At 41.9% G+C, this 27,148-nt stretch overlaps 1 protein-coding gene across 10 annotated transcripts in view; it reads right to left on the minus strand.

The window, feature by feature from the left end:
- Window positions 1–27,148, minus strand: part of sobpa (sine oculis binding protein homolog (Drosophila) a) — a 338,847-nt gene that overhangs the window by 178,300 nt on the left and 133,399 nt on the right. For 9 of the 10 annotated variants that reach the window (XM_059645243.1, XM_059645246.1, XM_059645244.1 and 6 more), the window contains exon 3: window positions 15,597–15,785. In XM_059645243.1, coding sequence (XP_059501226.1) covers window positions 15,597–15,785 — 189 coding nt within the window. The remainder of the gene's footprint in view (window positions 1–15,596; window positions 15,786–27,148) is intronic. The other variant, XM_059645247.1, reaches the window with a different exon arrangement.

A 27,148-nucleotide genomic window follows, 5' to 3' on the forward strand; every position in this document is an offset into this window, starting at 1 on the left:
TCTTTAAGAAAGTTTGAATATGTGATTGCCTAATGGGGAAAAGCTACACAGGCTAGGCCTGTATCGTCTGGCGTTTAGAAGGGTCAGAAGTGACTTAACCGAAACATATAAAATCCTGAGGGGACTTGGCCAAATGGATGCTGAAAGGATGTTTCCTCTTATGGGAGATTCTAGGACTAAAGGTCAGAGTTTACAAATGAGGGGATGCCCACTTAAGACAGATTTGAGGAAAAGATTTTTTTTCTCGCAGAGAGTGGCTAATCTTTGAAATTTCCATCATTAAAGGGCAACGAATACAAGATATTTGAGTATCTTTAAGGCAGAGATTGATAAATTCTTGATTTGCAAAGGGATGAAAGATTTGCAGGGATATGCAGAATGTAGAGTTGAACTAAAAATCTGATCAGCAATAAGCTTATTGAATGGGATAGCAGGCTCAAACGACTGAGTGGTCTACTCTTATTACTTGTTCACATTTTTGTATGCGTTTGAGTCCATGCTTCTTCAAATACATTACTTGGTAGCTGAAGTCAGCAATGTTCCCATTGTTTCCAAATCCGCTCCCCATCCTTACAATATATACTCCATTTCCTACAAAGTAACATTCTGACAATTTGGGGAAGGTGTTCTGACTTTTAAAATTCTCACGTTTGCCTCTTCAATCTTATGCTTTATAGGAAGGCAAGATACCCGTTATTAGATTATAGGATACAACAACTGATTTAAGCCTGCCAGAAGAGACATGTAAAAGTTTCTGTCCATGTCTGAGACTTTTTTTTTCGATATTCATTGGTTATTCTACATTGTGCAGGATGAGCATCAATCCTGAAACAGACAACGTATTTGGACAGCATGAAAAGGACAAGAGTGCAGGCAGCCTCAGTTACACTTCATTTGCACCACATTGGTACAAACAGGGAAATAGAGTAATAGGCTTCTCTTCAAGTCGATCACATAGTTTATACTCAACTAAAGTCACTGCGCCTGTAGTGGGGCAACAATGGCCCCAAACATTTGTAAACTGTAATTGTTTTGAGCAAAAATTAAAAACAAAACCCTGTACTTTCTGTCTAAATTTGCAGTTTTCTACAGTGTTTAGTGACAGCTGGGTGGACATAGTTCTCCCAGACCAGGAAACCGGTCTCACTAAAACTACTTTTTCAGAGTGATTTATATGTATTTTGTGCAAATAGATGAAGGACCAGCACTCTAAAAGCTTGTGTTTACAAATAAATCCGTTGGACTATAACCTGGTATCGTGCGACTTCTGACTTTGTCCACCCCAGTCCCACACCGGCACCTACACATTATGGTAAAATCATAAACAGTCTTTAAATCATTCACGTTTAAATATTACATAATGCTTGTCCTGTTCTAGGGCAAGAGGACAGACCAAAGCCCTTCCAGAAGAAGGTGTCACACAACAGGACTTACAATGCTGACTTAGCAGTTGCGGTGCGCTTGGGAAAGCAGGAGAATGGACATGGAAAGGGAGAAACATTAGACAAGCCACTAGAGATTTCAGTGGATTCTAGATTGTAGTGTCTGGGAAGAGAAAAATACAAACACAGCCATTGAGAAACAAGTGTAGAGGAGCTGGAGAGAAAATACAGTCAGATCATCCTCACATTGATATAATTGTAAAAATCATGTCATGATATTTCCAGAGGCAGGACAATTTTCATATGAGTCAGATAGCCAGCAATGTCAGAGTATAAACACTTTTATCTTCAGTGTTAGAACGAGAGCAATCAACCGTCATTCTCAGATAGAAAAATTTTAATGAAAATACTCACTTCCTCTCCCAGTCCTCTGGCCATCCACATTTCAGATAAGAAGCAAGATTGACCCAAACAGATTGACTCAGTAAATGCAATAACCTTCCACAGCAGGAAGTTAACAATTCGCTTCAATTTGAGAGCACACAAACCTTCCTCTGATGTGGCACTCAGGTTTCCAAAAGGATTATTCATTTTATTCCCCTCAATGCAACTAAATACACTTGCTGGTAGACCAATGCATAAAATATTTTAAACGTAAAATTTAAATTCTAATCCCATTCAGAAATGACAAATTTTAATAATTTGCTCACAACAAACCTTCCTTCACGTGTTGAATAAGTGCAAAAAACCAAAGAACTGTGGGTCTAGATATCAGAAATAAAATCAGAAATTGCTGGGAAAACTCAGTAAGTCTGCAACATCTGCAGAGAGAAAGCAGAGTTAATGTTTCAGGTCCAGTGACTCTTCTTCAGACTGATGCAGTGAGGAAAGAGTTTGTGCTGAAGATGGGATAAGGGGAGGAGTAAACAATAGATGGAGATAGAGCCCAGAAAGACAGGAAAAACATTGGGTAGACAATGGAATGGATAAAGATCAGTCTGGGAGAATGAATAGCTGTTAATGATAACCGTTGTGTGGCCGGCAATAGGTTGTTTGTGAAAGCAGCCCATCAGGTGACAAGGCATGGTGTGTAAGGGCTGGGGTAAGGACAGGGAAGAAGGTGCTGAGGCCCTAAAATTATTGAACACATTATTGAGGACGGACATGAGGAGTGGTGAGCCAGCGGAATTTATTACCGCAGGAAGTAGTTGATGCCAAAACAATGAATGTATTCAAGACGCAGCTCGATATGGCAGTTGAGTCAAATGGGATCAAAGGTTACAGGCAGAAAGGATTAGGCTATTGAGTTGGACGATCAGCCACTATTGTGAAGAATGGCGCAGCCAAGTCAAAGGGCTGAATGGCCTTCTCCTGTTCCTATCTACTATATTTGTACATTTCTATGAGTCCAGAAGTTCCCAAGTGGAGAATGAGGTGCTGTTTTTCCAGATTATGTTGAGCTTTGCCTAAGACAGAGATGTTGGTCAGAGAACGTGGTGGTGTGTTGAAATGGTTGGCAACCGGATGCTCAGTGCCATTTAATTAATTTACCTAAACACCCCAGTGTTCCCTAGTCAACAAGTGCTTTTGATGCAACTGTGTAGTTTGCTAGGCCTTTACAGGGAATAGACTCAAAATGCTAACGCTGTTTCTCTCTCCTGCCAGACCTGTTGAGTTTCTCCAGCATTCTCTGTTTTTGTTCAAGGAACACACTGGTTGATTGGATCAGTCTCTGGGACGTAAGGCCTAGATACCTCGGGTCACACAATGTTGAAATACACACAAGACCAATATTCCATATGCCTTCCTCAATCCTTGCATGCTACCTGTCTGTGATTCATGTAGTAGGCCACTGATCTGAGGTACTTTTACTATTGTTGACAAACCATTAAAAACTGATTGTCAATACAATTGGGCCTTAGACAAGAACACTTCCAGGTATAAGTTAATCAAATCTCCTTTGGATTCCACAGAGCTGGTAACAGAGAAAATAGGAGCAGAAGGAGGCCATTCAGCCCTTTGAACCTGCTCTGCTATTCATTATGAGCATGGCTGATTTTCCAACTCAGTATTCTGTTCCCGCTTACTCCACGTACCCATTGATCCCTTTCGGCTGAGAACTATATCTATTGTCTTCTGACAAACATTACACATGTTTTGGTCTTAACCACTTCCTGTGACAGAGAATTCTACAGGCCCCACTCTTATGGTGAAGAAACTTCTCCTCTTCTCATTTCTGAATGTATCATTAACTGTAATCCCTGGTTTTGAGTGCTCTAGTCATTGGGAACATCCTTCCTGCATTTGCCCTGTCTAATCTTAGAATCAGAGAATCTCTATAGTGTGGGAACAGGCCATTCAATCCATGGTGACCAAACAGCATTGCACTCAGACCCAAGACCCCCACCCTATCCTTCCACCTCTGCAATTCCCATGGCTGACCCACCCAGCCTGCATATCCCTGGACATTAAGGGAAATTTAGCATGGCCTATCTAAGCTGCATATCTTTGCACTGTTGGAGGAAACTGGGGCACCCGAAGGAAACTCACACTGACACAGGGAGAATGTTCAACCTCGACAGAGACAGTCAACCGATGGTGGAATCGAACCCAGATCCCTGGCACTGTGACGCAGCAGCGTCAACTACTGAGCTACCATGCTGCCCATAGTCCTGCTAGAATTTTATAGGATTCTATAAGATTCCCCACATTCTTCGAAACTCTAGTGAAGGTAGCTCCAGTTGATCCAACTTCTCTTCATACATCAGTTCTGCCATCCCAGGAGTCAGTCTGTAAAACTTTTGCTGTGCTCACAGCCAGGACATCATCCACAAGTAAGAAGAACAAAACTGTACACAATACTCCAGGCGAGACAGGGCTGTTGACAAGCTAGCACTTTGTAATTTTACATTTTGCTTTCAACAAGCAGCTTCAAGAGAAAACATGAGTGGGTTCCCCTCACTTCCTATTTTATCCAGCCAGTGGGGAAAGCTTTGAGCCGTGTTTGTTGGCAGTGATCAAGCAGAGATACTAAAATAGCTGCACAGAGGCTGGTATACCGTCACCAAATCACCATTTCTTTACATGTGTACAGTATATGGACTCTGACCAGCCAGCTCAGAGCCTGTCTGAATCTCCTAGTTTTATCTGTCAGCCAGGTCTCCCTGATTGGCCCAGCTTAAAAACCCCAATCAAGGGTCTCATAGTCAATGAGGTCTACTTGACCCTGATTCCAATTACTACAGATACCCTGCCACAGACTGTTTTTTTTACAGGTGCCCTGACCAGCACTGCCATCATCACAAGAATGACCAACCTATCCATCAGCATCTTTAAATCAAAGCGTTAGAACTATCTAATTCAGTCTGCAGTGAGTTAAGTCACCAAATTATAGACTGGATACATTAGTTTTTTTATGTACTCTAATTTGACTAACATATCAGTGTCCACTCTGTAATCTGAATTTGTGTGTGTGAGCTGCGTTGGTATGTGCACAAAAGTCACTACTTATATTGTTATTCTATTTGATTGAATTATACATAATAAAGGCTTTTTTTGGTTAAATTCAAGAAAAGATGTTCAATTTAATCTGTTACGATCACAGCAAGTAATAGTTAAGTACTCACTGAACTGGCAAATATGCTTTACAAACAAAAAAAAACTGTTGCAGGTAAATGAGGAGAGGTTTAAAAGGGAAGCCACTTGACCCCTCCTCACCTGGTTGGAACAACACATATATTGTTCCTCAGTGTTGGAAATTAGCCATCATTATTCTGGTTGCTAAGCAGTCACAGCTTGTTGAGCTGAATGATTACCCATCACTTGTTTTTACGTCAATAGTCATGCAGTGTCTCAAATGCATAATGTCAAAACATCTTTCAGATCATTTTGTTCCTCGTATTAATCAATTATAATTGGACTTATCAACCTCATAAGTCAGTGGGCAATACTCTTCTGTTTCTGGTCCATTTGATCCAACAGCATTCGAATAGATTTGGTACTTATACTCGTGCTACATTTGTTGGACTCTCTTCAGCTTTTAATGCCATTCCAGCTTATGGAAAAATTAATAAACCTTGATGTCAATCATATTCCATTTTGGATCAGTGATTTCCTTCACAATAGGATCCAATGTGCACTAGACTCTGGGATTTACATGGACTCTACATTAACAAATACTGGATCTCCTCAGTGCTGTGTATTTTCATCTTTGCTTTTCTGCTTGTTTTTATATTTCATGCTGGTTTACTCTTACAGTCTACTTCCTACATCTTCCTTTTTGGCATCCTTTGCTTACTTCTAAAATCATCCCAATTTCAGACCTACCTCTAATTTTTTTGTAACATTGTACTTTTGCTTTCAATTTTATATGATCCTTAACCTCTTTAGTTAGTCCCAGATGGTGCATCCTTATCATAGAGTTGCTTTCTGAATTAAAATTATATTTATTCAGAATTATGAAACATCTACTACGACTTTCCTACAATCATACCTTTTACCTATTTTTCAGTTCAATTTTACTGCAATATTCTGCTATTTTTACTTTGATCATCATGTGGCACCAGTAGCAATCCTGAGGTCATTACCTTTGAGGTCCTTCATTTTAACTTGCTTCTTAACCCTCAATATTCAACCCAAGATGGCGGCCAAATACGACACCTCAGCCAGAGCTCATCTGCTCGATCCGTTTCTTTTCTCTTTTTTTTCTCTTCTTTCATGCATTTTTTCTCTTCTTTCTTTTTACCTCCTATTCTTGAGCCTTGAGTGCAGTCATCTTGGACTCCTGGCCTCAGCATGGACCGGAGGCTTGGTGCCAGCGCAGACTGCATTGGAAGAAATGTTATTCTGAACTTTTAATTTCTTTATATTTCTAATTTATTCTTAGGATTTTGTACTTTTGTATGCAAGATGTCACGAAGGTCTGTCACGCTAGATGTTTGTTTCTTCACTTTTCTGATTGTTTCCTAAGAATTTGCACTTAAGAATCTATACCTAGGTATCTTGGTACATAAGATGGTGCTGTAATTGGCAACTTGTAAAATTTTCACTGTACTCAGGTGAGTACGTATGACAATGAAGCTAATTCTAATTCTATATTCAGCTTTTAGGAGCTTATCCTTTCTCGTGCCTGGGTCATCAATACCGATGTGTATCACAGCCAGTGGCTGCTCACCCTCCCCCTCCAGAATGACCTGTAGCCACTCTTATGCTTCCTTGTGCCTAGCAACCAGGAAGCAACATGCCATCCTGCGGTCTTGTTCGCTACTTATGATCACATCCCCTAGTACTTTTGGTTTCCTATGTTTATTCATCCTCTCCCCTGCAGCAAAGCTAACCATGGTGAAACAAATTTTATTGTTCATCAGCAGCACTTATATAGTTATGGAGTCATAGAGGTCTACAGCATAGAAAAGGGCTCTTTGGTTGTTGCATCCATGCGAGTCAAAACAACCATCCGACTATCCCATTTTCCAGCACTTTGTTTTTGTAAAAAAAATCCCATTTTCTAGCAATTATAGATCCATAGAGTGCTGCAACATTAGAAACAGCAGCAACTTATGTCAATCAAATCAATTGCATAATATTAGAAGGCAAGCTGCTAAGGGTGAAAACAACAAAATTCTATGGAATTTAAAAGGTTCTGAAGGCATTCACAATAGGCTCACAATTGTCAGCTCCCCGGTGACAACCAGCATTGGCCGAATAGGAAACACTTTATAGCACAATCTCCGGAAAGCCCCCACAAGCGATCAGATGTTTAGGAAGCAACTACCACATAAACCTCTTGCCCAGAGTATTTATTTCAAAAGCCATTATATGTATTGCATTAACAAAGTAAATCAATCTGCTTGCATTTGCTTTCAAATAAAATATATCTTGTCGCCCTATTTGGAAATACAGTAATGCACCTGAAAACTCAGAATAGGCTGCAGTTATTTGATTTTCAGCACGTTCTGATGTTTTTCCCATGTATGACAGACCCGCTCGTTATTGACCCATTCCCCTCTCAGCAACAAGCAGCTCATGTCCAAATGGTTTGTGTTTCATACACAGACTATGTCATGTTAATATCTTCCACTTTAAATAAAAATTGTTTCTTGGTTGCAGTGTATGTGAAAAACCAAAAAAAACCTCAAACCTCAGGCTGTTGAAGATTTTTGCCTGGCACTCACCAGGACAGAATCTCAAGGATACCAAGCCTTGAAGGGCATCCATACTCTTTCGTCACGTGTATAATGCAGAGGGCCAACCATCTTCAGTTGCTTCATCAATAACCTTCCTTCCATCAGAAGATCAGAAGGGGGATGTTTGCCAACGACTGCAGAATGTTCAGCACCATTTATTACTCCTCAGATGCTGAAACAGCAAGACTTAAATAATTTACAGGCTCGGAATGAAAAGTGGCAAGCAGCAGTTTTGCCATGCCAATGCGAGGCAATGGCTATCTCCAATAAGAGACATCTTAACAACCTCCCCTTGACCGTTAATGGCATTACCATCACAGAATTCCCCCACTGTCAACATCTTGGGGGTTACCATTGCCCAGGAATTGAACTAGACTCACCATATTTATACAATGGCTACAACAGCAGGTTGGAAGCTTGGAATACTGCGGTGAGTAATTCACCTCCTGACTCCTCAAAGCCTGTCCACCATCTACAAGGCACAAGCCAGGAGTGTGATGGATTATTCCCCACTCACCTGGATGGGTGCAGCCGCAACAACACTCAAGAAGCTTGACGCCCTCCAAGGCAAAGCAGCCCGCCTGATTGGCACTACATCCACAAAAATCCATTCCTTCTACCACCAACACTCAGTAGCAGCAGTGTGTACTATCTACAAGATGCACAGCAGAAATTCGCCAAAGATCCTCAGACAGCACCTTCCAAACCCACAACCACTTCCATCTTGAAGGACAAGGGCAGCACCACCATCTGCAAGTTCCCGTCCAATCCACAAACCATTCTGACTTGGAATTATATTGCAGCTCCTTTACTGTCACTGAGTCAAGATCTTGGAATTCCCTCCCCAAAAACATTGTGAGTCAAACTACAGCAAGTGGAAAGCAGAATGTCAAGAAGGTAGCTCACTGCTCCCTTCTCAAGGGCAACGGGGGTGGAGAATAAATGCTGGCCAGCTCGCTACACCCATGCCCCACGAGTGAGCTAAAAAAAATAAGAAAATATAATTGATGTTAACCGGAAGCTGAGAGGCCAACCAGGTGAGCACTTGAACATTCGGGCCTATGGGTAACAAAGGATGAAGGTTTAGGCAGCAGGTGAAGTGAGACAAAGATGAATTGAGTGACGCTTTGTGATGTCAAACAATATGACTTAAACAGCACTGATCTCAGGGTTCAAGTCCAGAGCTCCCTGAAAGTGGCCAGGCAAATAGAGAAGGTGGTAAAGAAGGCTTATGGCATGCTTGCCTTTATTGGTCAGTAATAGAGTAGAAGAGTCAGGATGTCATGTTCCAGCTTTATAAGGCTTTATTTTAGGCCACATTTAGAGGAATATGTTGAATTCCAGTCGCTACATTACAGGAAGGATGTGGAGGCTTTGGAGACGGTGCAGAAGAGGTTTACCAGGATGCTGCCTCGATTAGAGGGTAAGAGCTATAAGCTGAATAAGGATCCCGAACTGAAATGTCTAGCTTTCCTGTTCCTCCGATGCTACCTGACCTGCTGTGCTCCGCCAGCTCCACACTGTGCTATCTCTGGCTCCAGCACCTGCAGCTCTTACTATCTCTATAAAAACCTGGATTGTTTTTTCTTGAATAGTGGAGGCTGAGGGATGACGTGATAGAAGTCTATGAAAATTGTGAGATGCATAGATAGGTTTGACAGTCAGAATCTTTATCCCAGAGCTGAAATGTCTAATACTACGTGACATGCATTTAAGGTTAGAAGGGGAATGTTCCATGATGGCATGGTGACTATGCCATCAATACAGTCAGTGAACTGAATGAATATAACTAGTTTAATTCCTTTTTGAATTTGTAATGATTCAAGATGAGGTAGATAAGCAGTGAGGATTTATGTTTAAATAGGTTAAAGATTATTTTATTATACGCCATTGCTTTAAGTATAAAGTAATAACATTATTGACTTGAAATTACAGACACTAACATTAAAACAAACAAGACAAAAGAAGGCTTGTAAGAAAGTGCCAAGAAGTCTTTGGGGCCCTTGCTTGAGAGTTTTGTTGCTGAAGTGAAACAATTAATGCTTGAAGTCCAATCCAATAGCAGCAATAGTTTTGTGGCTTCATAATTAGTGTTTTATTGCACATATAGACGGTGCAGCACAGCAGATTTTGGGAGAGAGAAGATTCCTGGCTTCTGGCTCAACAATTGTGGCACCAGTTACTTTCTACAGCAGACTATTAGCTATTTTGACATCTCTCTCTCTCTGTCTCTCTCTCTCTCTCTCTTTCCCACCCTCTCTGGAGAAGTGCTTCTCCCAGACGGTAAAAGATGGAATGTCTCTTTGTCTAGGCAGCTTGCCTTTTTGGATAGCTTATAGCTGGAAAACTAGGATGGCCGCTGTTACCAGGTACCCTTTGCAAAAAGCTAAGTCATGTTCAAGACAAGGCAGTGGTATTCTGGGAACAGCTCTTGTCTCACGTGGGCTTTTTCACTTACGTTCATGTCAATCCCTAAGTTACATTTTCACAATCAATCGCCAAATAAACTTCTGTTACTCTGTGGAAATTTCCACATCTGGGTAAGTCTGTTGAGTTTTCAGTTGTATAAGCAGGTGACTTGTATAAGTTGTGACTTTAGCATCTTGTGTTCAGTTACAGTCAAATTAACACTTCTTACCAAAAAAGGTTAGAGTTTAAATTGTCAGATCATAACTCCCCACCACTTCCAGCTGCATCAATTCCTTATTATGTTCACATTGCGTTGCATACCGATGATAGTCTCATTGGGCTGCATAATTTAAGCATCTAGATCCTATTCTGATAGGGAAGAAGAAATGCCAACCCCACCCCCTTAACCCCCCCATTTCCCCAACACCGCACACCCACCCCCCCTCCACCCCTAGCCTATCAAGCTCTGCCGTAGAAACAAGCTGATCATCTCAATTTAGCCCCTTCATTTTTCATCTTTGGTGACAAAACAATATTTGCCTCATAGCTAAATGCAATTCTAGATTGGGAGACCTTGCAGGTCACTGCTGATCCACTTTAATTTTTCATTATTCCCTTGTAAGTAATACATTTTAGATTTGCTGTACATTTGCAATCCTTCTACGATGTCTCTTTCATTTTATTTCTTGGAGTGTCGGCTGGAAACAGCTTTAGTTTCCTGCAACTCTAGTCAAAGCAGCTCAAGGGAGTACATTTTGTTCTCAATGCTTAGTCAAAACCTTATGTGATTCTAGTGAGCTTTATTCCCAAGTAAATATATCTCACAATTTCAATTTATTTAGTCCTTTCCTCTCTACATCAATACAATATTGATAATATTGTTAAATTATATTGTAATGAGATAATACTGTTAAAATTCTTTTGTTCAAATTTTCTACCACCCCATGATGCTCTATTGATGTTGGACGATGAAAACAAGTAATTGTGAGAAGATGCTCCATAAAAATCCTATCCTCCATGAAGGGAGAGCATGACACTTCAAAAAAAAAGACAAGCCTGAAAACACAATGCCAGTCGTCAGCCAATTTGATTCACTCCAAGCTATATCAATAAATAAGCACTGGACACAACAAAGATTAGGGGACCGCTTTGTAGAACATCTATGCTCCGGTCGCAACAACTGCACCTCCCAGTCGCGAACCATTTCAACTCCCCCTCCCACTCCTTAGATGACATGTCCAACATGGGCCTCCTGCGCTGCCACAACGATGCCACCCGAAGGTTGCAGGAACAGCAACTCATATTCCGCTTGGGAACCCTGCAGCCCAATGGTATCAATGTGGACCTCACAAGCTTCATAATCTCCCCTTCCCCCACCGCATCCCAAAACCAGCCCAGCTCGTCCCCACTTCCCTAAACCTGTTCTTCCTACCACCAATCCCCTCCTCCCACCTCAAGCCGCACCCCCATCTCCTATCTACATACCTCATCCGCCTCCTCAACCTGTCCATCCTCCCCAGACCAACCTATCCCCTCCCTAATTCCTCCACTTACACTCACCTTTACTGGCTCCATCCCTGCCTCTTTAACTTGTCTGTCTCCTCTCCACCTATCTTCTCCTCTATCTATCTTCTATCCGCCTCCCCCTCTCTCCCTATTTATTTCCCCTCCCCGGTTTCTGAAGAAGGATCTAGACCCGAAACGTCAGCCCTCCTGCTCCTCTGACGCTGCTTGGCCAGCTGGGTTCATCCAGCTCTGCACCTCGATATCAAAGGTTACGGGCCTTGACAACATTCCAGTAATAGTACTGAAAGCCTGTTCTCCAAAATTGGTCCCCCCCACCGCCACCACCCACCACAGGCCCCATAGTGAATCTTTCAGGAATCAGTGCTATAATATGCCTGCCTTCCAATCAGTCCTGGACCTCCCACAGAGATGCGACAGTCAAGAAGGCACAACAATGCCTCTTCTTCCTCAGGCAACTCAGGAAATTTGACATGTCCCTAAGTTCCCTCACCGAATTCTACAGAGGCATCATTGAAAGCATACTGTCCGGGTGCATAACGGCCTGGAACGGCAACTGCCCTGCCCAGGACTGTAAGTACCTACAGAAGGTTGTGTGCAAAGCCCGGACCGTCAGGAAAGCCAATCTTCCATCCACGGGCTCTATTTACATGGCTTGCGAATGCAGAATGGCAGCTAACATCACTGAAAACCTATCACACCCTGGTAATGCTCTCCTACAATCTCCTCTGTCAGGCAGACGATACAGAAGCCTGAACACACGCACAAGCAGGTTTAGGAACAACTTCTTTCCAGCCATTATCAGACTGATGAATGGACCCCAGCCTCAGATAATGTCGCCTGCAATGTAACCTGTATGCCTCTAAGTCTTTTTGATTTGTGCATCCTTTGCTTGCTGTGATCTGCCTGTACCGCTCATAAACAAAGCTTTTCACTGTATTGTGGTACATATGGCAATAAAATCAAAAACAAAGTCAACTCAAAAGAAGCTTTAAACTGATAGTGCTGTTCCTTCACTGACACTGGGTCAAAATTCTAGAAGTGCCTTTCCAACAGCACTATAGGTGCACCAAGACCCCTCAGAGCACAGTGATTCAAGAAAACACCTCACTACCATCTCCAGAAGGGTAATTTGGGGTGGACAATAAATGTTGACCCAGCCTGTGAGAAGAGTGAATTTTTAAAAAAGTCTCTATTTAAAATTTAGTTCAATGACAGATAATATGATTTGTATCGAGATACCTTTGATGTTGACCATCAGGTTCCTATGTGGTCACAAAGGTAGCACAGGCATTAGGCTGGCTCTGAAAACCTACAAACACTTCTTTTTCACGCCTCCTCCTAGTGTGCCTTCCCTGTGCCCTACACTTCCCATGTCTGAGCATACACAAAAATATGAAAAGGAGAGAGAAACTGCCATCAGACAGGTACATCAACCATCAGCTTTCTCAATGATGTAATCTTTGTGCACCAGCATCCCAAATCAAATGTACAGCCAACTGTGGAGACAAACTTGAACCGGTAAAAATAAGGATAATTTAAAATCAAAATCAGAGCAATTCCACTTTGGTCTCCCTCGTGCTCCCTTTAAACAATCACAGAAGACTGCACAGACACACTGTGTCACATATCACCATCTCCCCTGAGGATAGATCAAAATAAACTAATCTCATAGCACTTTCGGTGTCACCTCTTGCTGGGTATAGAAGATGTTATGAGTGTGGACATTCTTTTTGTACTGTTCGTGTGACCTGTCAGTTTAATTAACGGCATTTGTCTGTCAGGGATATAATTCCAGTTATGTATCAATCTTCAGGCACTGAAGTCACAATTCGACCCACTTATGTCCATGTAGTGTAACTTAGTCACAAAGCAAGGAAACAGGAAACCTCCCCTCACCCTCATCCGCAGCTAACAACTGAGGGAGAGAAGACAGCAACTGGCGCTGTGACCCTAATGGTGCTGCCTTTGTTGTCCCCATGGGGCAGAGTTGCCACTGAAGTAAGATGTATTCCTAGATGTGTCATTACATGAACAGCTACCTCTTACCACCCTGACTCCACAGAGCTGCCATTGATCATTCAAAACAAATATCCCTGCCGCGCTCACCTTCCCGTGCCATTTAGAAAGCAGGCCAGGAGGGAGGGATAGCATTGGAACCATTACTTGTCCTTTTTTTTCCTGGGCCTCTTATTTCCTCCCATATTTAACTCTCTCCTTCACATCCTTCGAAATTGGGAACAGAGGTCGGTGTATTATTCCCTCTACCCCCCACACACCACACCCTAACCTGTCCTTGAGATATTCTCAAAGGATACTTTTTGATTTTCATGGGCTACTCAATTTATGAAACAGTGCAGTCACTTTCTAGCAACACCCTCAGTATTTTTATGATATGTGGGGTTTTGGACTCATACAAAAGCAGAGTTAGAAGAATCCATCAATACCCTCAATAATTATCAATCCTCCATTAAAATAATGCTACACCACCCAATGAACACATCACAGACCTCATGTAATCTGAAAGAAAGACATAGTAATCTAAATCTAGTAACACAAGACAACAGGCATAAGGTGATAAGTTTTTTTTTCATAATAAACAACACACATCTACACACAAAAAGCCATCATCCGAAACTTCCCATCCTCAGACTGATGAGGCCACAACTGAAGTATTTACATTGCATATTCACAAAACTGGAAGATTTTAACCAGACAGTTACTACCTTTTCCACTGCTTCTTAGATCTCAGTCTCAGATTTAAGTTTAACAATTGACTCAATGTTCAACATTGTCCACTATATTGTATGCATCCCATTATGGTCGCTTGCAAACATATGCATACTTAAGCAAGAGATTCCAAATTAATTTGCAAGGATTTCATTACATAGAACATAGAACATAGAACAGTACACCTCATTGCTTTACTTGGATCTTACTGAACCGAAAATTCACACACGTCAGGTTTAAAAGTGTTCACTCTCTTTTTCAGCCTCCTTCTCCTCACACAGCCTCAGTTTGTAGCCTCCCTCCTTCTCCCTAACTCCTTGAAGCCTCCCTCCAGCTCCACCTACTCTTAGTTTCCTTTCCACTTCAAAGCCTCTTCCGCCCTCCATGTTGCAGTCTCCTTTCTCATTCACCATTGCAGTATCTCTTCCCTCCTCCTTGAGGCCTCTCAATATCTCCCTGCCTATCCCAAACCTTCTCTCTTCCCCCCTCGCAGACTTTCTCTCTGTTCAAAACCCCATTGTAGGTGCCCTCTGTCACTTATCATGCCAAAGCTCATGCCAAAACCTTTCAGCTATAAACACAAAGAGAACCAGCCTGTGACTGCAGGAGCACCTCCTCAGAGACTCTGTCTGAAGCCCCGTACTTGAAATTTTCCACGTGATTGGAGACAGGAATACCCTCTGTCCTGTGTGTTTGGTATGCTGCTATTTCGTTGATTAGCCGGAGCCCGAGCATCTGTAGAGCACAGGCCCCAGTGATTAAATGCAGGAGTATCCCCCACACCCAGAGCCTATTGTAGCATGGAGTCCCATTACCCGACTGGACAATTTTTAATTATCAGCCAAATGGCATTTTGGTTCACCCACTGCAGACTTTTTTCGTTGTTATTAACTAAAGTGTTCAATGACTTCTCCTTAAAAAGCACATGTTTTGTTTTCTAACGGCCCACTGAATTTCCACTTGGGTTATTTGTGGCTGTATCTTGTAGATTCGTCTTCAATTTTGGAGAACAAAAGGAAAAGACAATGTTGGGTGAGGGGTTTGACAACCCTGGACGAATGTCCTCTGGGTAGCAGTGTTGCTGGCTGCAGTTCTTACTTCGAGTCCCATAACTGTACTTGACCTGATTATGCATATTTTAATCAAACTGTTCAGACATGATGTATTAACCCTCTGGAATAGATATGACTTGAACCTGGATCTTCTAGCCAAGATTTAGGGACACTATCACTGCACCCTTGACCTTACTGCACAGTTTCAGTGCTCCCATCAGTGTCTGTGCTCTCATGGACCCAAACACCAAATGTCAAGCCTGATTTAGTGCCTTCCCATCTCTTGCCTGCACATGCACAAAGCTGATTCTTACCTGTTGGCGGTTTCAGTATTGGTGGTGGGATCAATGGTACAATGATGGGGACACTCCCGTGATCCTTCGATCCAGTTGGCATTTCGGAAAGCCCGTTTCCTGCTGTCATTCCTGGAAAGCTTGAGTTGGAGTTTGACGGTGAAGTAATGACACTTTCTTCAGATAGTTTTAGTTTTGGCAAGGAGTTCTCTACGAATAAAGTGGAGAGAAAAGCAAAACGTTATTAAACATTTACATTATGTCCATAGACATTCATGAACTTTCAAACTGTGAATCTTAACCAAAGGCTGGCCTGAATGGAAACTGTCAGTCACCACAGCAGCAGCTTCTTAGATTTTACGTGGAAAAATATTTTTACTGAGTTCTTTATTTTATTACACGTTTGAATAGACAGATTGACCTTGTGGCTTTTATTTTACCTAATACTGTTTTAATTCAGCACCTGGAATTACTTGGAATTGCAAATGAAGAAAAGGATTTGCAAATATTACTGCTTCCAAGTATTTCCTTCTTTCAGTGCATCATTAGTTAGGGGCAGGCATTATGGCAGTCTCCCTCCTTAAAGGATATTAGTGAACCAGGTGGGTTTTTCCTCAGACAATCAACAATGGTTCTGTGGTCATTATCAGACTCTTAATCCCAGATTTTTGTTATTGAATCCAAACTCTGCCATCTACCATGGTCGGATTGAACCTAGGTGCCTGGATTAATGGTCCAGCAATAATACCACTAAGCCATCACCTCTCCTCCAAGGTATAATAAGGCCAAGTACAAATTTGCTGTAGGAGGACACAAATACCAAGCAATGCCAGGAGTTAACAACCTTAATTCAAATTTATGAGATCAATTTTCCTTTAAAGTAACATGGTAAAAAATCCTTCAACATTTCTTGCAGTCCTTTTAAATCAAACTTTTGCTGAACATTGCATCCAGAGCTTGGCCATTATAGCAGCTGGTCAGAAGTGCCTCTCTTATACATTCATACTTTTTATCATTATGTAGGTTTGGTAATGTGGTCACATTCTCTGCTTACTGTCCATCAACCAATCTTCCAAACATATCAATCCAAACATGGAAAGGGTCATGAGTTTGGAAGGATCTTTGGTGAATTTCTGCAGTATATCTTGCAGTTGGTTGACATTGCTTCTACTAAGTGTCAGGATGACTGTGAATGTGATGCCAATCAAGCCTCTGCACTCCAAGGTAATTCATCATGTTTGAAGCACCTTCAGGCATTTCTAAGTGTAATAATGAAGCACCATATCAATGTGAGTGCTCCTTTCATCCAGGGTGGAAAACTACAGTTTTCAATAGTCTTACCTCCCTGTTCCTGCATTTCTCTGGCATCCTCACCAGCCAGGATAGAAATATTGGTTCGAGGCAGCAAATTAGTACAAATTTAGGATCTTCCATACTTATAAAAGTAGCAAATACTGTTATTTATATTGTTTATACAGAAGTCTATCACAAGCTTTTTTGTTGATTATTGTGGTCAAAATCTTGCAATTTCACCTGCAAACTTTACCATTGTCCCAAGCCAAAGTTATTATTATGCATCAAAAATAAATATTTTCCTAATAATAAAACCTGGCTGACATCACTGTGGATTATTATCAATGAGGACATGGGCAGCATTCGTTTTAATGAAATTTTTTGAATGTCAAAATATTTCATGTTTTTCTTTGGAGTATGACATTCAGTTTTGAGCTTTGAACAACAAGTGAAGTTTGATTTGAATCATTCCAAGATTTAAAGGGTTTTTTTTATTGGCTACTTGCATTAATTTGAGTTTATAAAGTTGAGGGGTGATCTAATTGAAGTTGATAACAAATATACTATATGGTAGGTGTACAGGCTATTTCTTCTGTCTGGAGAAATCACCACAAGAAGTTAGGAATAAAAGCAGAAAGCATTATGTCAAACAAAGATAGGGGAAATATAGAACTGGCTTCAGCAACCATCAGCCCATCATAAGGTCAGAGATAACACAGTGTGGAGCTGGATGAATACAGCAGGCCAGGCTGCATCAGAGGAGCAGGAAAGCTGACATTTCGGGGTGGGACCCTTATTCAGAAATGTCAGAAATGTGGCTGTGCAATGATCAGTGACGTTTGCAATTCCTCAGTTAATGATGCATTCCTGTCAGGGTCCGATCAATTCTCTTTGACATTGGACAACATTACCATTATTGAAATCGGGCCTTCCTTACTAAGTTTGGCTTACATGTGACTCCAGATCCACAGCAATGTGGTTGATTCTTAACTGCCACTGGGCACTTAGGGGTGGGGAATAAATGCTGGCCTAGCCAGCGACATTCATTCCATGAATGAAGTCTTTGTTGCACAACAGCAATTTGGTATGTCCAGAAACTGTTATTTGGACCTTGTAAGCAGCACATTTACTTGCAACTCTGAGTAAAATATTTGCAACAGGTATCCTGCAAGTTTCTAATAATTTTAAGCCCACAATGTCCTCCAGCCCCACTCTTGGAGATATCTGCATTCATCTATGAATGGGTAAGTCAGATCCCAGCATGAAACCTGGCCTAATTGACTATTTGTTTTACTTTTGCTTCTGTTTGTCATGGTGGTCAGTCACCAAATATGATCACAAGAGCCTGTCAATGTACTTTTAATAAAAAATCTCAGAACTTTATTACACACAAAAGAAAATTACAAAATATATTACACCATACATGAACTATTTGAAATGGACTTATTAAAACTATAAGATAAAAAGATTCGAGTCTTTTAATCCCAACCTAAGTGAAGGCTTTACACTAAAACTCCTTGTTTAGCTGCCATAACCAGAACTGATTTCCTTTTCAAAGTTCTGTACATTCACTCAAAGCAATTTCTATCATTAATATCTTTCCCAGGGCCCTTAATCAAGCTGCTAACACAGTTCACTTACAACCACACATGGGCTCCCTAAATTCATGTCTTACCTCTTTGATACCTCCACAGTCTTCTGCTTCTAGGGTTTTCCTCTAAGCGACTCAGCCCTGACTGGTTTAAAACTGCCAAACCAACAGCATCTCTACTGTAAAGGACCTCTTTTCTTCCTCTGAACCATTTTCTGTCTGAATGGACCTGCTTCGGGGCATGTCTTTCTGTCCCTTTAAGTTGTAAACCTTAAGATAGCAAATACCTGAGCAATTACGATCCTTGCGTGTTTAGCAGTCATTAACTAAAATCACATGATTTATTGGAAAAGCTCTTTATTCAAAAATGACTTTCCGATCTGTTAAAAATATGTCAGATCTTCATTGAACCAAAAATGATGTCAATTGTCCTCTACTTCGTTATCCAAGCTTTCAAACAGTAACAATACATTATTAGTCTTCCTGACACTAGCCTTTTGAGCATCCCAAATGAAATTGCTCCACACTTATAGCCCAGGACCTGAGCTTTAGAGCTCTAAACTTCTCCTTAAATCTCACTGCCATGTTACCTTGCTTTCTTCCTTTAAAACATTCCTCAAACCTTCCTAGTCATTATAATGCTTTATGTGGCTCAGTGTCTAATTTTGCTTTACAACATTTTTACACATTAAAGGTGCTTTATAAGTTGTCGTTATTTTTTGATCATTTATCACAGCATTCAGTAAAATAAAGAGCTGTTCAAATTCGTAACCAGACAGTGAATTTGACTGGCCTGAATTATTGATGTAGAGAGAGATGACTTTAGGAACAAAATATTCCTGGAAAAGTCAGGAATTAGATCACCACATAAACAAATATCTTCAGCAGTGCCACTGATAATAATCATAGAATCCTTATAGCTCATTAAACCATACCAACTCTCTGACGAAGGTACCACCCATATCCATTCCTCTACCCTGTAACCCTACATTTCCCATGGCTAATTCATCCAGCCTGCACATCCCCAGACACGGTAGGAAATTTAGTATGGCCAGTCAACCCAACCTGTACATCTTTGAACTGTGAGAGGAAACCCACGCAGACATTAGGAGAACGCACAAATTCCACATAGACAGTCACCCGAGGCTGGAATTGAACCTGGGCCCCTCGTGCTGTGAGGCAGCAGTGCTAACCACTGAGCCACAATGCTGCCCCTAACATGATAACTTGAGCCAACTTGTTGCAAAGTTTTGCTGCCGAAGGTGCTATTTAGAACTGAGCGTTACTCATGGATTAATCACCCTCTTCTGTATTCCTGTGGATAGAGCCAAGGGTATCGACTATGTCCTCAGCTCTTTGGCAGGATTATTCCCACACTACCAACATTCAACCCTGCTTCAACTCTCAGAAACGACTTGAGATTTGCACACAGAATTAAGAGTTAAATTAAATTAAATGTCTTTTTCTTGTTCCTGCTCTACTTAGACTTGTTGAAAAGGAATTTGTTGAATCGTACCAAGTGAATAATGCTGCCTATGTCAACAATAAGGATGAGAAACAAATGAATGGCAGCTTCGATTAGAATTTACTCCTCAACAACTGGAAAAGCACTCTGTTGAAGAAGTATACTAAAATGTGAGGCTGGATGAACACAGCAGGCCCAGCAGCATCTCAGGAGGACAAAAGCTGACGTTTCGGGCCTAGACCCTTCATCAGAGACCTTATTATCTTGGATTCTCCAGCATCTGCAGTTCCCATTATCACTGTTGAAGAAGTATGATGCAGCAAAAAATGAATAGGAGGTAGATTATGTACAGTAAAGAATTAACTTCTGAGCATGTACCTAGCAATCTGTGTCAATGATAGTATCACGGTCAGAGGATGATGATGAGATTTTGAAGAATCTGCCACATGTAGAGCTCTTCTGAGTAAGAAGTATATTGTCAGCATGGTAGAAAAAAACAAGTCCTTTCAGAAGTCCTGCCAATCCAGATGTCACTTCTCTACTGTAACACATTCCCAACACGGTCTAACACACTACATGAGGACGTGGAAGCGGCAATATAGTGGTATAGTCTCTGGCCTACTAACCCAGTGACCCAGGTAATCCACTGAGGGTTAAGGAACGCAATCCCACCCACAGGTGAAATGTGAATTCAAGTCGCAAATCAAGAATTAAAAACTGACCTGACAGCAACCAATAAACCATTGTCAAAATATCACAGAAATCCATATAGCTCACTAATGTGGAGAGGGTGCAGAGGAGGTTCACTAGGTTAATTCTAGGGTTGAGAGGGTTGCCTTATGGTGAGATTGAGTAGACTGGCACTGTACTCATTTGGAAGAATGAGGGGGATCTTTTGGAAACATATAAAATTATGAAGGGAGTAGATAAGGTAGAAGCAGGGGGGTTGTTTTCACTGGCGGGGGGACTAGGACAAGGTGCATAAGCCTCAAAGTAAGGGAGAATAGATTTAGGACTGAGTTGAGAAGGAACTTCTTCTCCCAAAGGGTTGTGAATCTCGAATTCCCTGCCCATTGAAGCAGTTGAGGCTATACCTCATTGAATATTTTTAAGGCAAAGATAGATAGATTTTTGAGCAAAAAAGGAATTAAGGGTTATGGTGAGAGGGTTGATAAGTAGAGTTGAGTCCACAAAAAGATCAGCCATGATCTTATTGAATGGCAGAGCAGGCTGAAAGGGGCCAGATGGCCTACTCCTGCTTCTGGTTCTTTTGTCCTTTAGAAGTGCCAAGTGGATATCCATCTCCTCCTCCTGAGGACTGCTGCCAGTCTTCAGCCCATGTGCTTCACTCTGATGATATCAAGAAATGGCTGAAGGCATTTGATTTGGGAAAGGCTATTGTCCTGATAACTTTATAGTATTAGTGTTGAAGCCTTGTGTTCCACAACTAGCTGTGCCCCCAAATAGATCAAGTGTAGCTAACATGCTAACATTTATTCAACAAATGGAAAATTGCCCCAGGTATGACCTGTACCGTAAAAGCAGGACAATTCCAACCCGAACAAATACTGCCTCATCAGTGTCCTCTTATCAATGAGATGATGTTAGGTATCAACAGTGATGTTGGGTTCCATCTGGACCATTCTGCTTGTGATCTGATTATAATCCTGGTGCAAACCTGGGAGAAAAAAGAGGGGACATAAAGGTGACTGCTATTGACATCAAAGTCATACTTGACCGAGTGTTGCATCAAGGAGTCCTAGCAACACTGGCGTCAATGAGAATGAGTGGGAAAACTCTCCAGTGGTTGGAGCCATACCTGACTCATGGGAAAATGGCTGTGGTTATTGGAGACCAGGCATCTCAGCTCCAGGGCATCTCTGCAGGAGCTTGTCAGGGTAGTGTCCTAGACCCAAGCATCTTCAAGTGCTCCATCAATGACCTTCCCTCCATCATAAGGTCAGAAGTGGGGATGTTCGCTGATGATTGCACAATGTTCAGCACGATTCCATGTTCAAATGCAGCAAGACCAGAACAACTTTCAGGCTTGAGCTGATAAATGGAATTTAACATTTACAAACACATGGGGTCCATAGTGTCTTGGTCATTTGGATACAAAACTGGCTTGGTAAAAGAAGACAGAGCATGGTTGTAAAGAATGTTTTTCTGACCCAAGTTCTGTGACCAGCAGTGCTCCTCAAGGATCAGCACAGGAACCCATGATGTTTGTAGTATATATAAATGATTTGGATAAAAATGTTGGTGATCTGATTAGGGAGTTTGCAGGCAACATGAAAACTGGTGGAGTTGCATAGTGAGATAGCTTGTAAAGTAACATAGCAGGATGTACATTAGTTGGAAAGTTGGGCAGAGAAGGGGTAGATGGAATTTAATCCAGACAAGTGTGAGGTGATACATTTTGGGAGGTCAAATGCACCAAAAGTATACAGTAAATCACAAGACCTCAACAGCATTGATGTCAAGAGGGATCTTGAGTTCTAAGTCCATAGCTCCCTGAAAGTGGTAACATAAGTGGATAAGGTGGTAAAGAAGACCTACAGAATGTTTGCCTTCATTGTCGGAACAATGAGTATAAAAGTTGGCAAGTCATATCGCACCTGTCTAAAACTTTAGTAAGGCCACATTTGGAGTATTGTGTGTAGTTCTGGTTGCCACAGGACAGGAAGGACTTGGAGGCTTTGCAAAGGGTGCAGAAGAGATTTGTCACAGCATGTTGCCTGGATTGGTGTGTCTTAGCGTAAGGAGAGGTTGGACAAGCTTTGATTGCTTTCACTAGAGTGTTGGAATGCGGTGTAGCCTGATAGAAGTACATAAATTTATGAGACACATAGATAGTTTGAATAGTTGGAGTCTCTTTCCTAGTATGGAAATGTGAAATACTAGGGGGCATAGGTTTAAGGTGAGAGGAGGAATGTTTAGTGCTGATGTGTGAGGCAAGTTTTTACACAGAAGATGAGAGCTTCCTGGAATGTGCCGCCAGGTGAGGTGGTAGAAGCAGATACGATAGCAATATTTAAGAGGCATTTAGACAGATACATGAACAGGCGGGGAATGGAGGGAAACGGACCATGTGCAAGATTTAGTTTGGAATGGCATCATGGTGGGAATAGACATGGTGGGCCAAAAGTCCTGCACTGTGCTGTTCTATGTTCTATGTTCTATGTTATAAATATGAGGCAGTGACTGGGTGCGACAAGTGTTCATCCAGCCTCACATTGTACCCTAACCTGTTCTTCCTCTCACCCATCCCTTCCTCCCACCCCAAGCCGCACCCCCATCCACCTACTAACCTCATCCCACCTCCTTGACCTGTCCGTCTTCCCTGGACTGACCTATCCCCTCCCTACCTCCCCACCTATACTCTCTCCACCTATCCTCTTTCCTCTCCATCTTCGGTCCGCCTCCCCCTCTCTCCCTATTTATTCCAGAACCCTCACCCCATCCCCCTCTCTGATGAAGGGTCTAGGCCCGAAACGTCAGCTTTAGTGCTCCTGAGATGCTGCTTGGCCTGCTGTGTTCATCCAGCCTCACATTGTATCATCCGGGATCCAACCACCATCCCCTTGATGCAATATTATCACAGAATCCTCCACTGTCAACATCCTGGGGATTACCACTAGCTAGAATCTGAATTGGAGCAGCCATGTAAATACTGAGCAGGTCAGAGAATGGGATTTCTCTAACAGATAATTACCCCCTGACTCCCCAAAGCCTGTCAGAAGTACGACGCAAACTTGCCACTTTGCCTGGAGAAGTACAACTGCAACAGTACTCAAGAGCATTGATGCCATCCAGGGCAAGGAGCCCCACTCGATGTCAGTCAACCTAAAACCTTCAACATTCACTCTCTACCACCAATGCACAGTAGCAGCAAGATGCACTACAACAGCCTAACAGGGCTCCTTGGGAATCACCTTCCAAACACACCTCTGCCAGTAAGAAGGGCGAGGGCAGCAGATACTTGGCAACACCATCCCCGCAAGTTCCTCTCCAAATTATGCACTGGCCAATATCACTGTTTCTTCACTCTCACACTAGCAGCATTGTGGGTGAACTTACACCACATGGACTGCATGAGTTCAAAACGACAGCTCACCACCACCTTCTCCAGCACAATTAGGAATGGTCAATAAATGCTGGCCTGATCAACAATCCTTACATCCCATGAATTAATTTTCAAAATAACAATCAGAGATTATAAAGCCTTTTAGAAATAGAGCAACTTTCATAACCTCAGAATGTCTATACATGCTATAAAGCCAACATAGTACTTTTTGAGTGAAGTAACTGTTACACTGCTGTAAATGTAACAACAAATTTTATACACACAAGGCTCCTACAAACAGTAATGGGATGATGACTATAGTTTGTTTTTTTTTAACCTGATGTCAATTTAGAGATTTTACTGGCCAGAGCATTCTGCCATGAGATCTTTTAGATCTACCTTTGACAACACATGGAACTTTATGGCGAGCCGGCCTCTGCTACTGTGCAGGGATCAACCACGCCCCTCTCCCATTGCTGTGTCAGCTAGATTCTGTGGACAAATTCATAAAGTGGAATATGAACCAATAAACTCCTAACTTAGAGAAATTGCACTACTATTGGGTCATGGCTGACAGCATCAGTCAGAAAGAAATTATGGCAGTGAAACTTTTGTTTATGAAGCACTGTTATCCAACATTGGATTCTGTGGGGGTTGAAAGTTAGAGACTCATCAACATTTATAGCACAGAACAAGGCCATTTGGCCCATCATATCCATGTCATGAAATGAAGATCTGACTACATCAATCCTATTTTCCAGTCGGCGTCTACGGCTCTGGAAGCTATGGCAATGCAAGCAAGTATTTAAACACTGCTTACGTATTATGAGAGTTTCTGATGCATGCAGCCTTTCAGGCAGTAAGTTCTGCACTCCTACCAATTTCTTAATGAAAAAGCTTCTCCTTAACTCCTGTCTTAGGCTTCTATTTCTTACCTCTACGCTCGCTGGTTATTGACTCTTGCATTAATGAAAAATTTGCCTTCCTACTGACCCTATCAACACTGTTCAATCTTAACACATTTGTCAGGACATCCTTCAATGTTTCCTACTTCAAGGAAACAGCACTAATCAATCCAATCTTTCCTCTAGTTCGGACACTTCAGCCCAGGCAGCATCCTGACGTATCTCCTCTGCACTCTTTATTATCAAAACATCTTTCCTTTCTTCTGGTGACTGGGGCTGCATGCAATATCCAGCATTTTACACAGTTTCAGCATAATCTTCCAGCTTTTGTATTCTCTGATCCTCAGTACTTTCCAAGATCCTGTTATTCATCTTATAATTCGTTGCTTTGTTAGCCCTCTTTCCATGTTAAAATACACTGCCCTGTCCAACTGAGGTGGCACAGTGTCTCAGTGGTTAGCACTGCTACCTCTCCCAGGTTCAATTCCAACCTCAGACTGTGAGATCTGTGTGGAGTTTGCACATGTGCCCCCATATCTGGATGGATTTCGTCCGGGTGCTCTGGTTTCCTCCCACAGTGCAAACATATGCAAGTTAGGTGGATTAACTATGGGAAATGCAGGGTTACAGGGATAGGGTGAGATGCTCTTCAGATGGTCGGTGTGGGCTCAATGGGCCACATGGTAAGCTTCCACACTGTAGGGATGCGGTGATTCTAACTGAACAGTCTGTTGACATCCTCCTGCAATTTACAGCTAACCTCCTCACTGTGTAACACCATGTAGTCTTATGCCATCTTCAAACTTCTTACTCATTCCCCCTGAATTTAAATCCAGGTTATTACTGTGCACCACAAACAGAAAGGGCCTCAGCACCACACCCTACGGAACCTCACTGGAAACAAACTTCCAGTCACAGAAATATCCCTCTATGATCACTGTCTGCTTCCCACCTCTCAGCTAACTTTGGATTAAAACAGACCATTTTGCTTTAGATCGCATGGGCTGTGACTTCTTGACCAGCCTGTCATGAGGGATCTTATCATAAACCTTGCTAAAGTCCGTGTAGACCACAGTAATGCATTCCCCCAGTCAACCAATCCTGGCTACCAAAATGTGAGGCTGGATGAACACAGCAGGCCAAGCAGCATCTCAGGAGCACAAAAGCTGACGTTTCGGGCCTAGACCCTTCATCCCTCTCTGATGAAGGGTCTAGGCCCGAAACGTCAGCTTTTGTTCTCCTGAGATGCTGCTTGGCCTGCTGTGTTCATCCAGCCTCACATTTTATTATCTTGGATTCTCCAGCATCTGCAGTTCCCATTATCTCCAATCCTGGTTACCTCCTGGGTTCCCTTGACTCAAAGAGAACAATAATTAGTGGCGTGATTGTACATTGCCTCTTTCCAAATTAGAAAAGGAAGGCAGCAATTGGTGCAGAACACAAAGTTTCAAGAAACCATTCAGATCTGATTGTTGTACAGGGGGCACATATATCTCAAGACATTTTTAATCATTGTGACCGAATGGCTTCAATGTAATTCCAACTTTTACACTGAATTGAAGCGCCAAGGATTCGATCTTGTGATAATCTCTGTATTTAAACCAATGAGGTCTTGGAGTCTTAGTGTGATATAGCACACTGGAAGGGCATTTACCCCAAAGGGCCTCAGTCATTCTGTAAAAGAGCTATCTAATTAATTCCATGGACAGTGTTACAGTTCTAAATATATAATTAAGAAAATTAGTCAGAATCTACAGCAGCATTCATTTCAGAAAGATGATTGATTATTGGTATCAAGTTAATCTTAAAAAAAAATAAAATTGCTAGCAGTCAATTTTAAATCAGAAGGTATAACAATTCCTGGTTGTCCTTGACAAACGGCCCATGAGCACTGATCTTGGAAACCCATGAAAAGTCAGGCCCACAATGTAATAGGGACACAGTTTTCTTCTTTTTTTAGCTTACAATATGTCATCAACAGTGGGATTAACCTAGGCACTGCCAATAGTATCTGATCAGTGTAAATGCTTATTATTTGTGCAATGTTCTCTGGTAACCAGAAAAACTTTGCAAAGACAGAATGATTGATGACATAGCGGATTTAATTTGCATCCACACAAACCTAGCCGGAAAATTACATCAAATATTTTGCCAACTCAGTGATGCCCCTTTCAATTTTAGAGACAGAGAGCCATACAGCACAGAAACAGACCCTTCAGTCCAACCAGTTCATGCCAACCATATTCCCAAACT

The sequence above is a fragment of the Stegostoma tigrinum genome, chromosome 4 (genome assembly GCF_030684315.1).
Source record: "Stegostoma tigrinum isolate sSteTig4 chromosome 4, sSteTig4.hap1, whole genome shotgun sequence".
Lineage (NCBI taxonomy): Eukaryota > Metazoa > Chordata > Chondrichthyes > Orectolobiformes > Stegostomatidae > Stegostoma > Stegostoma tigrinum.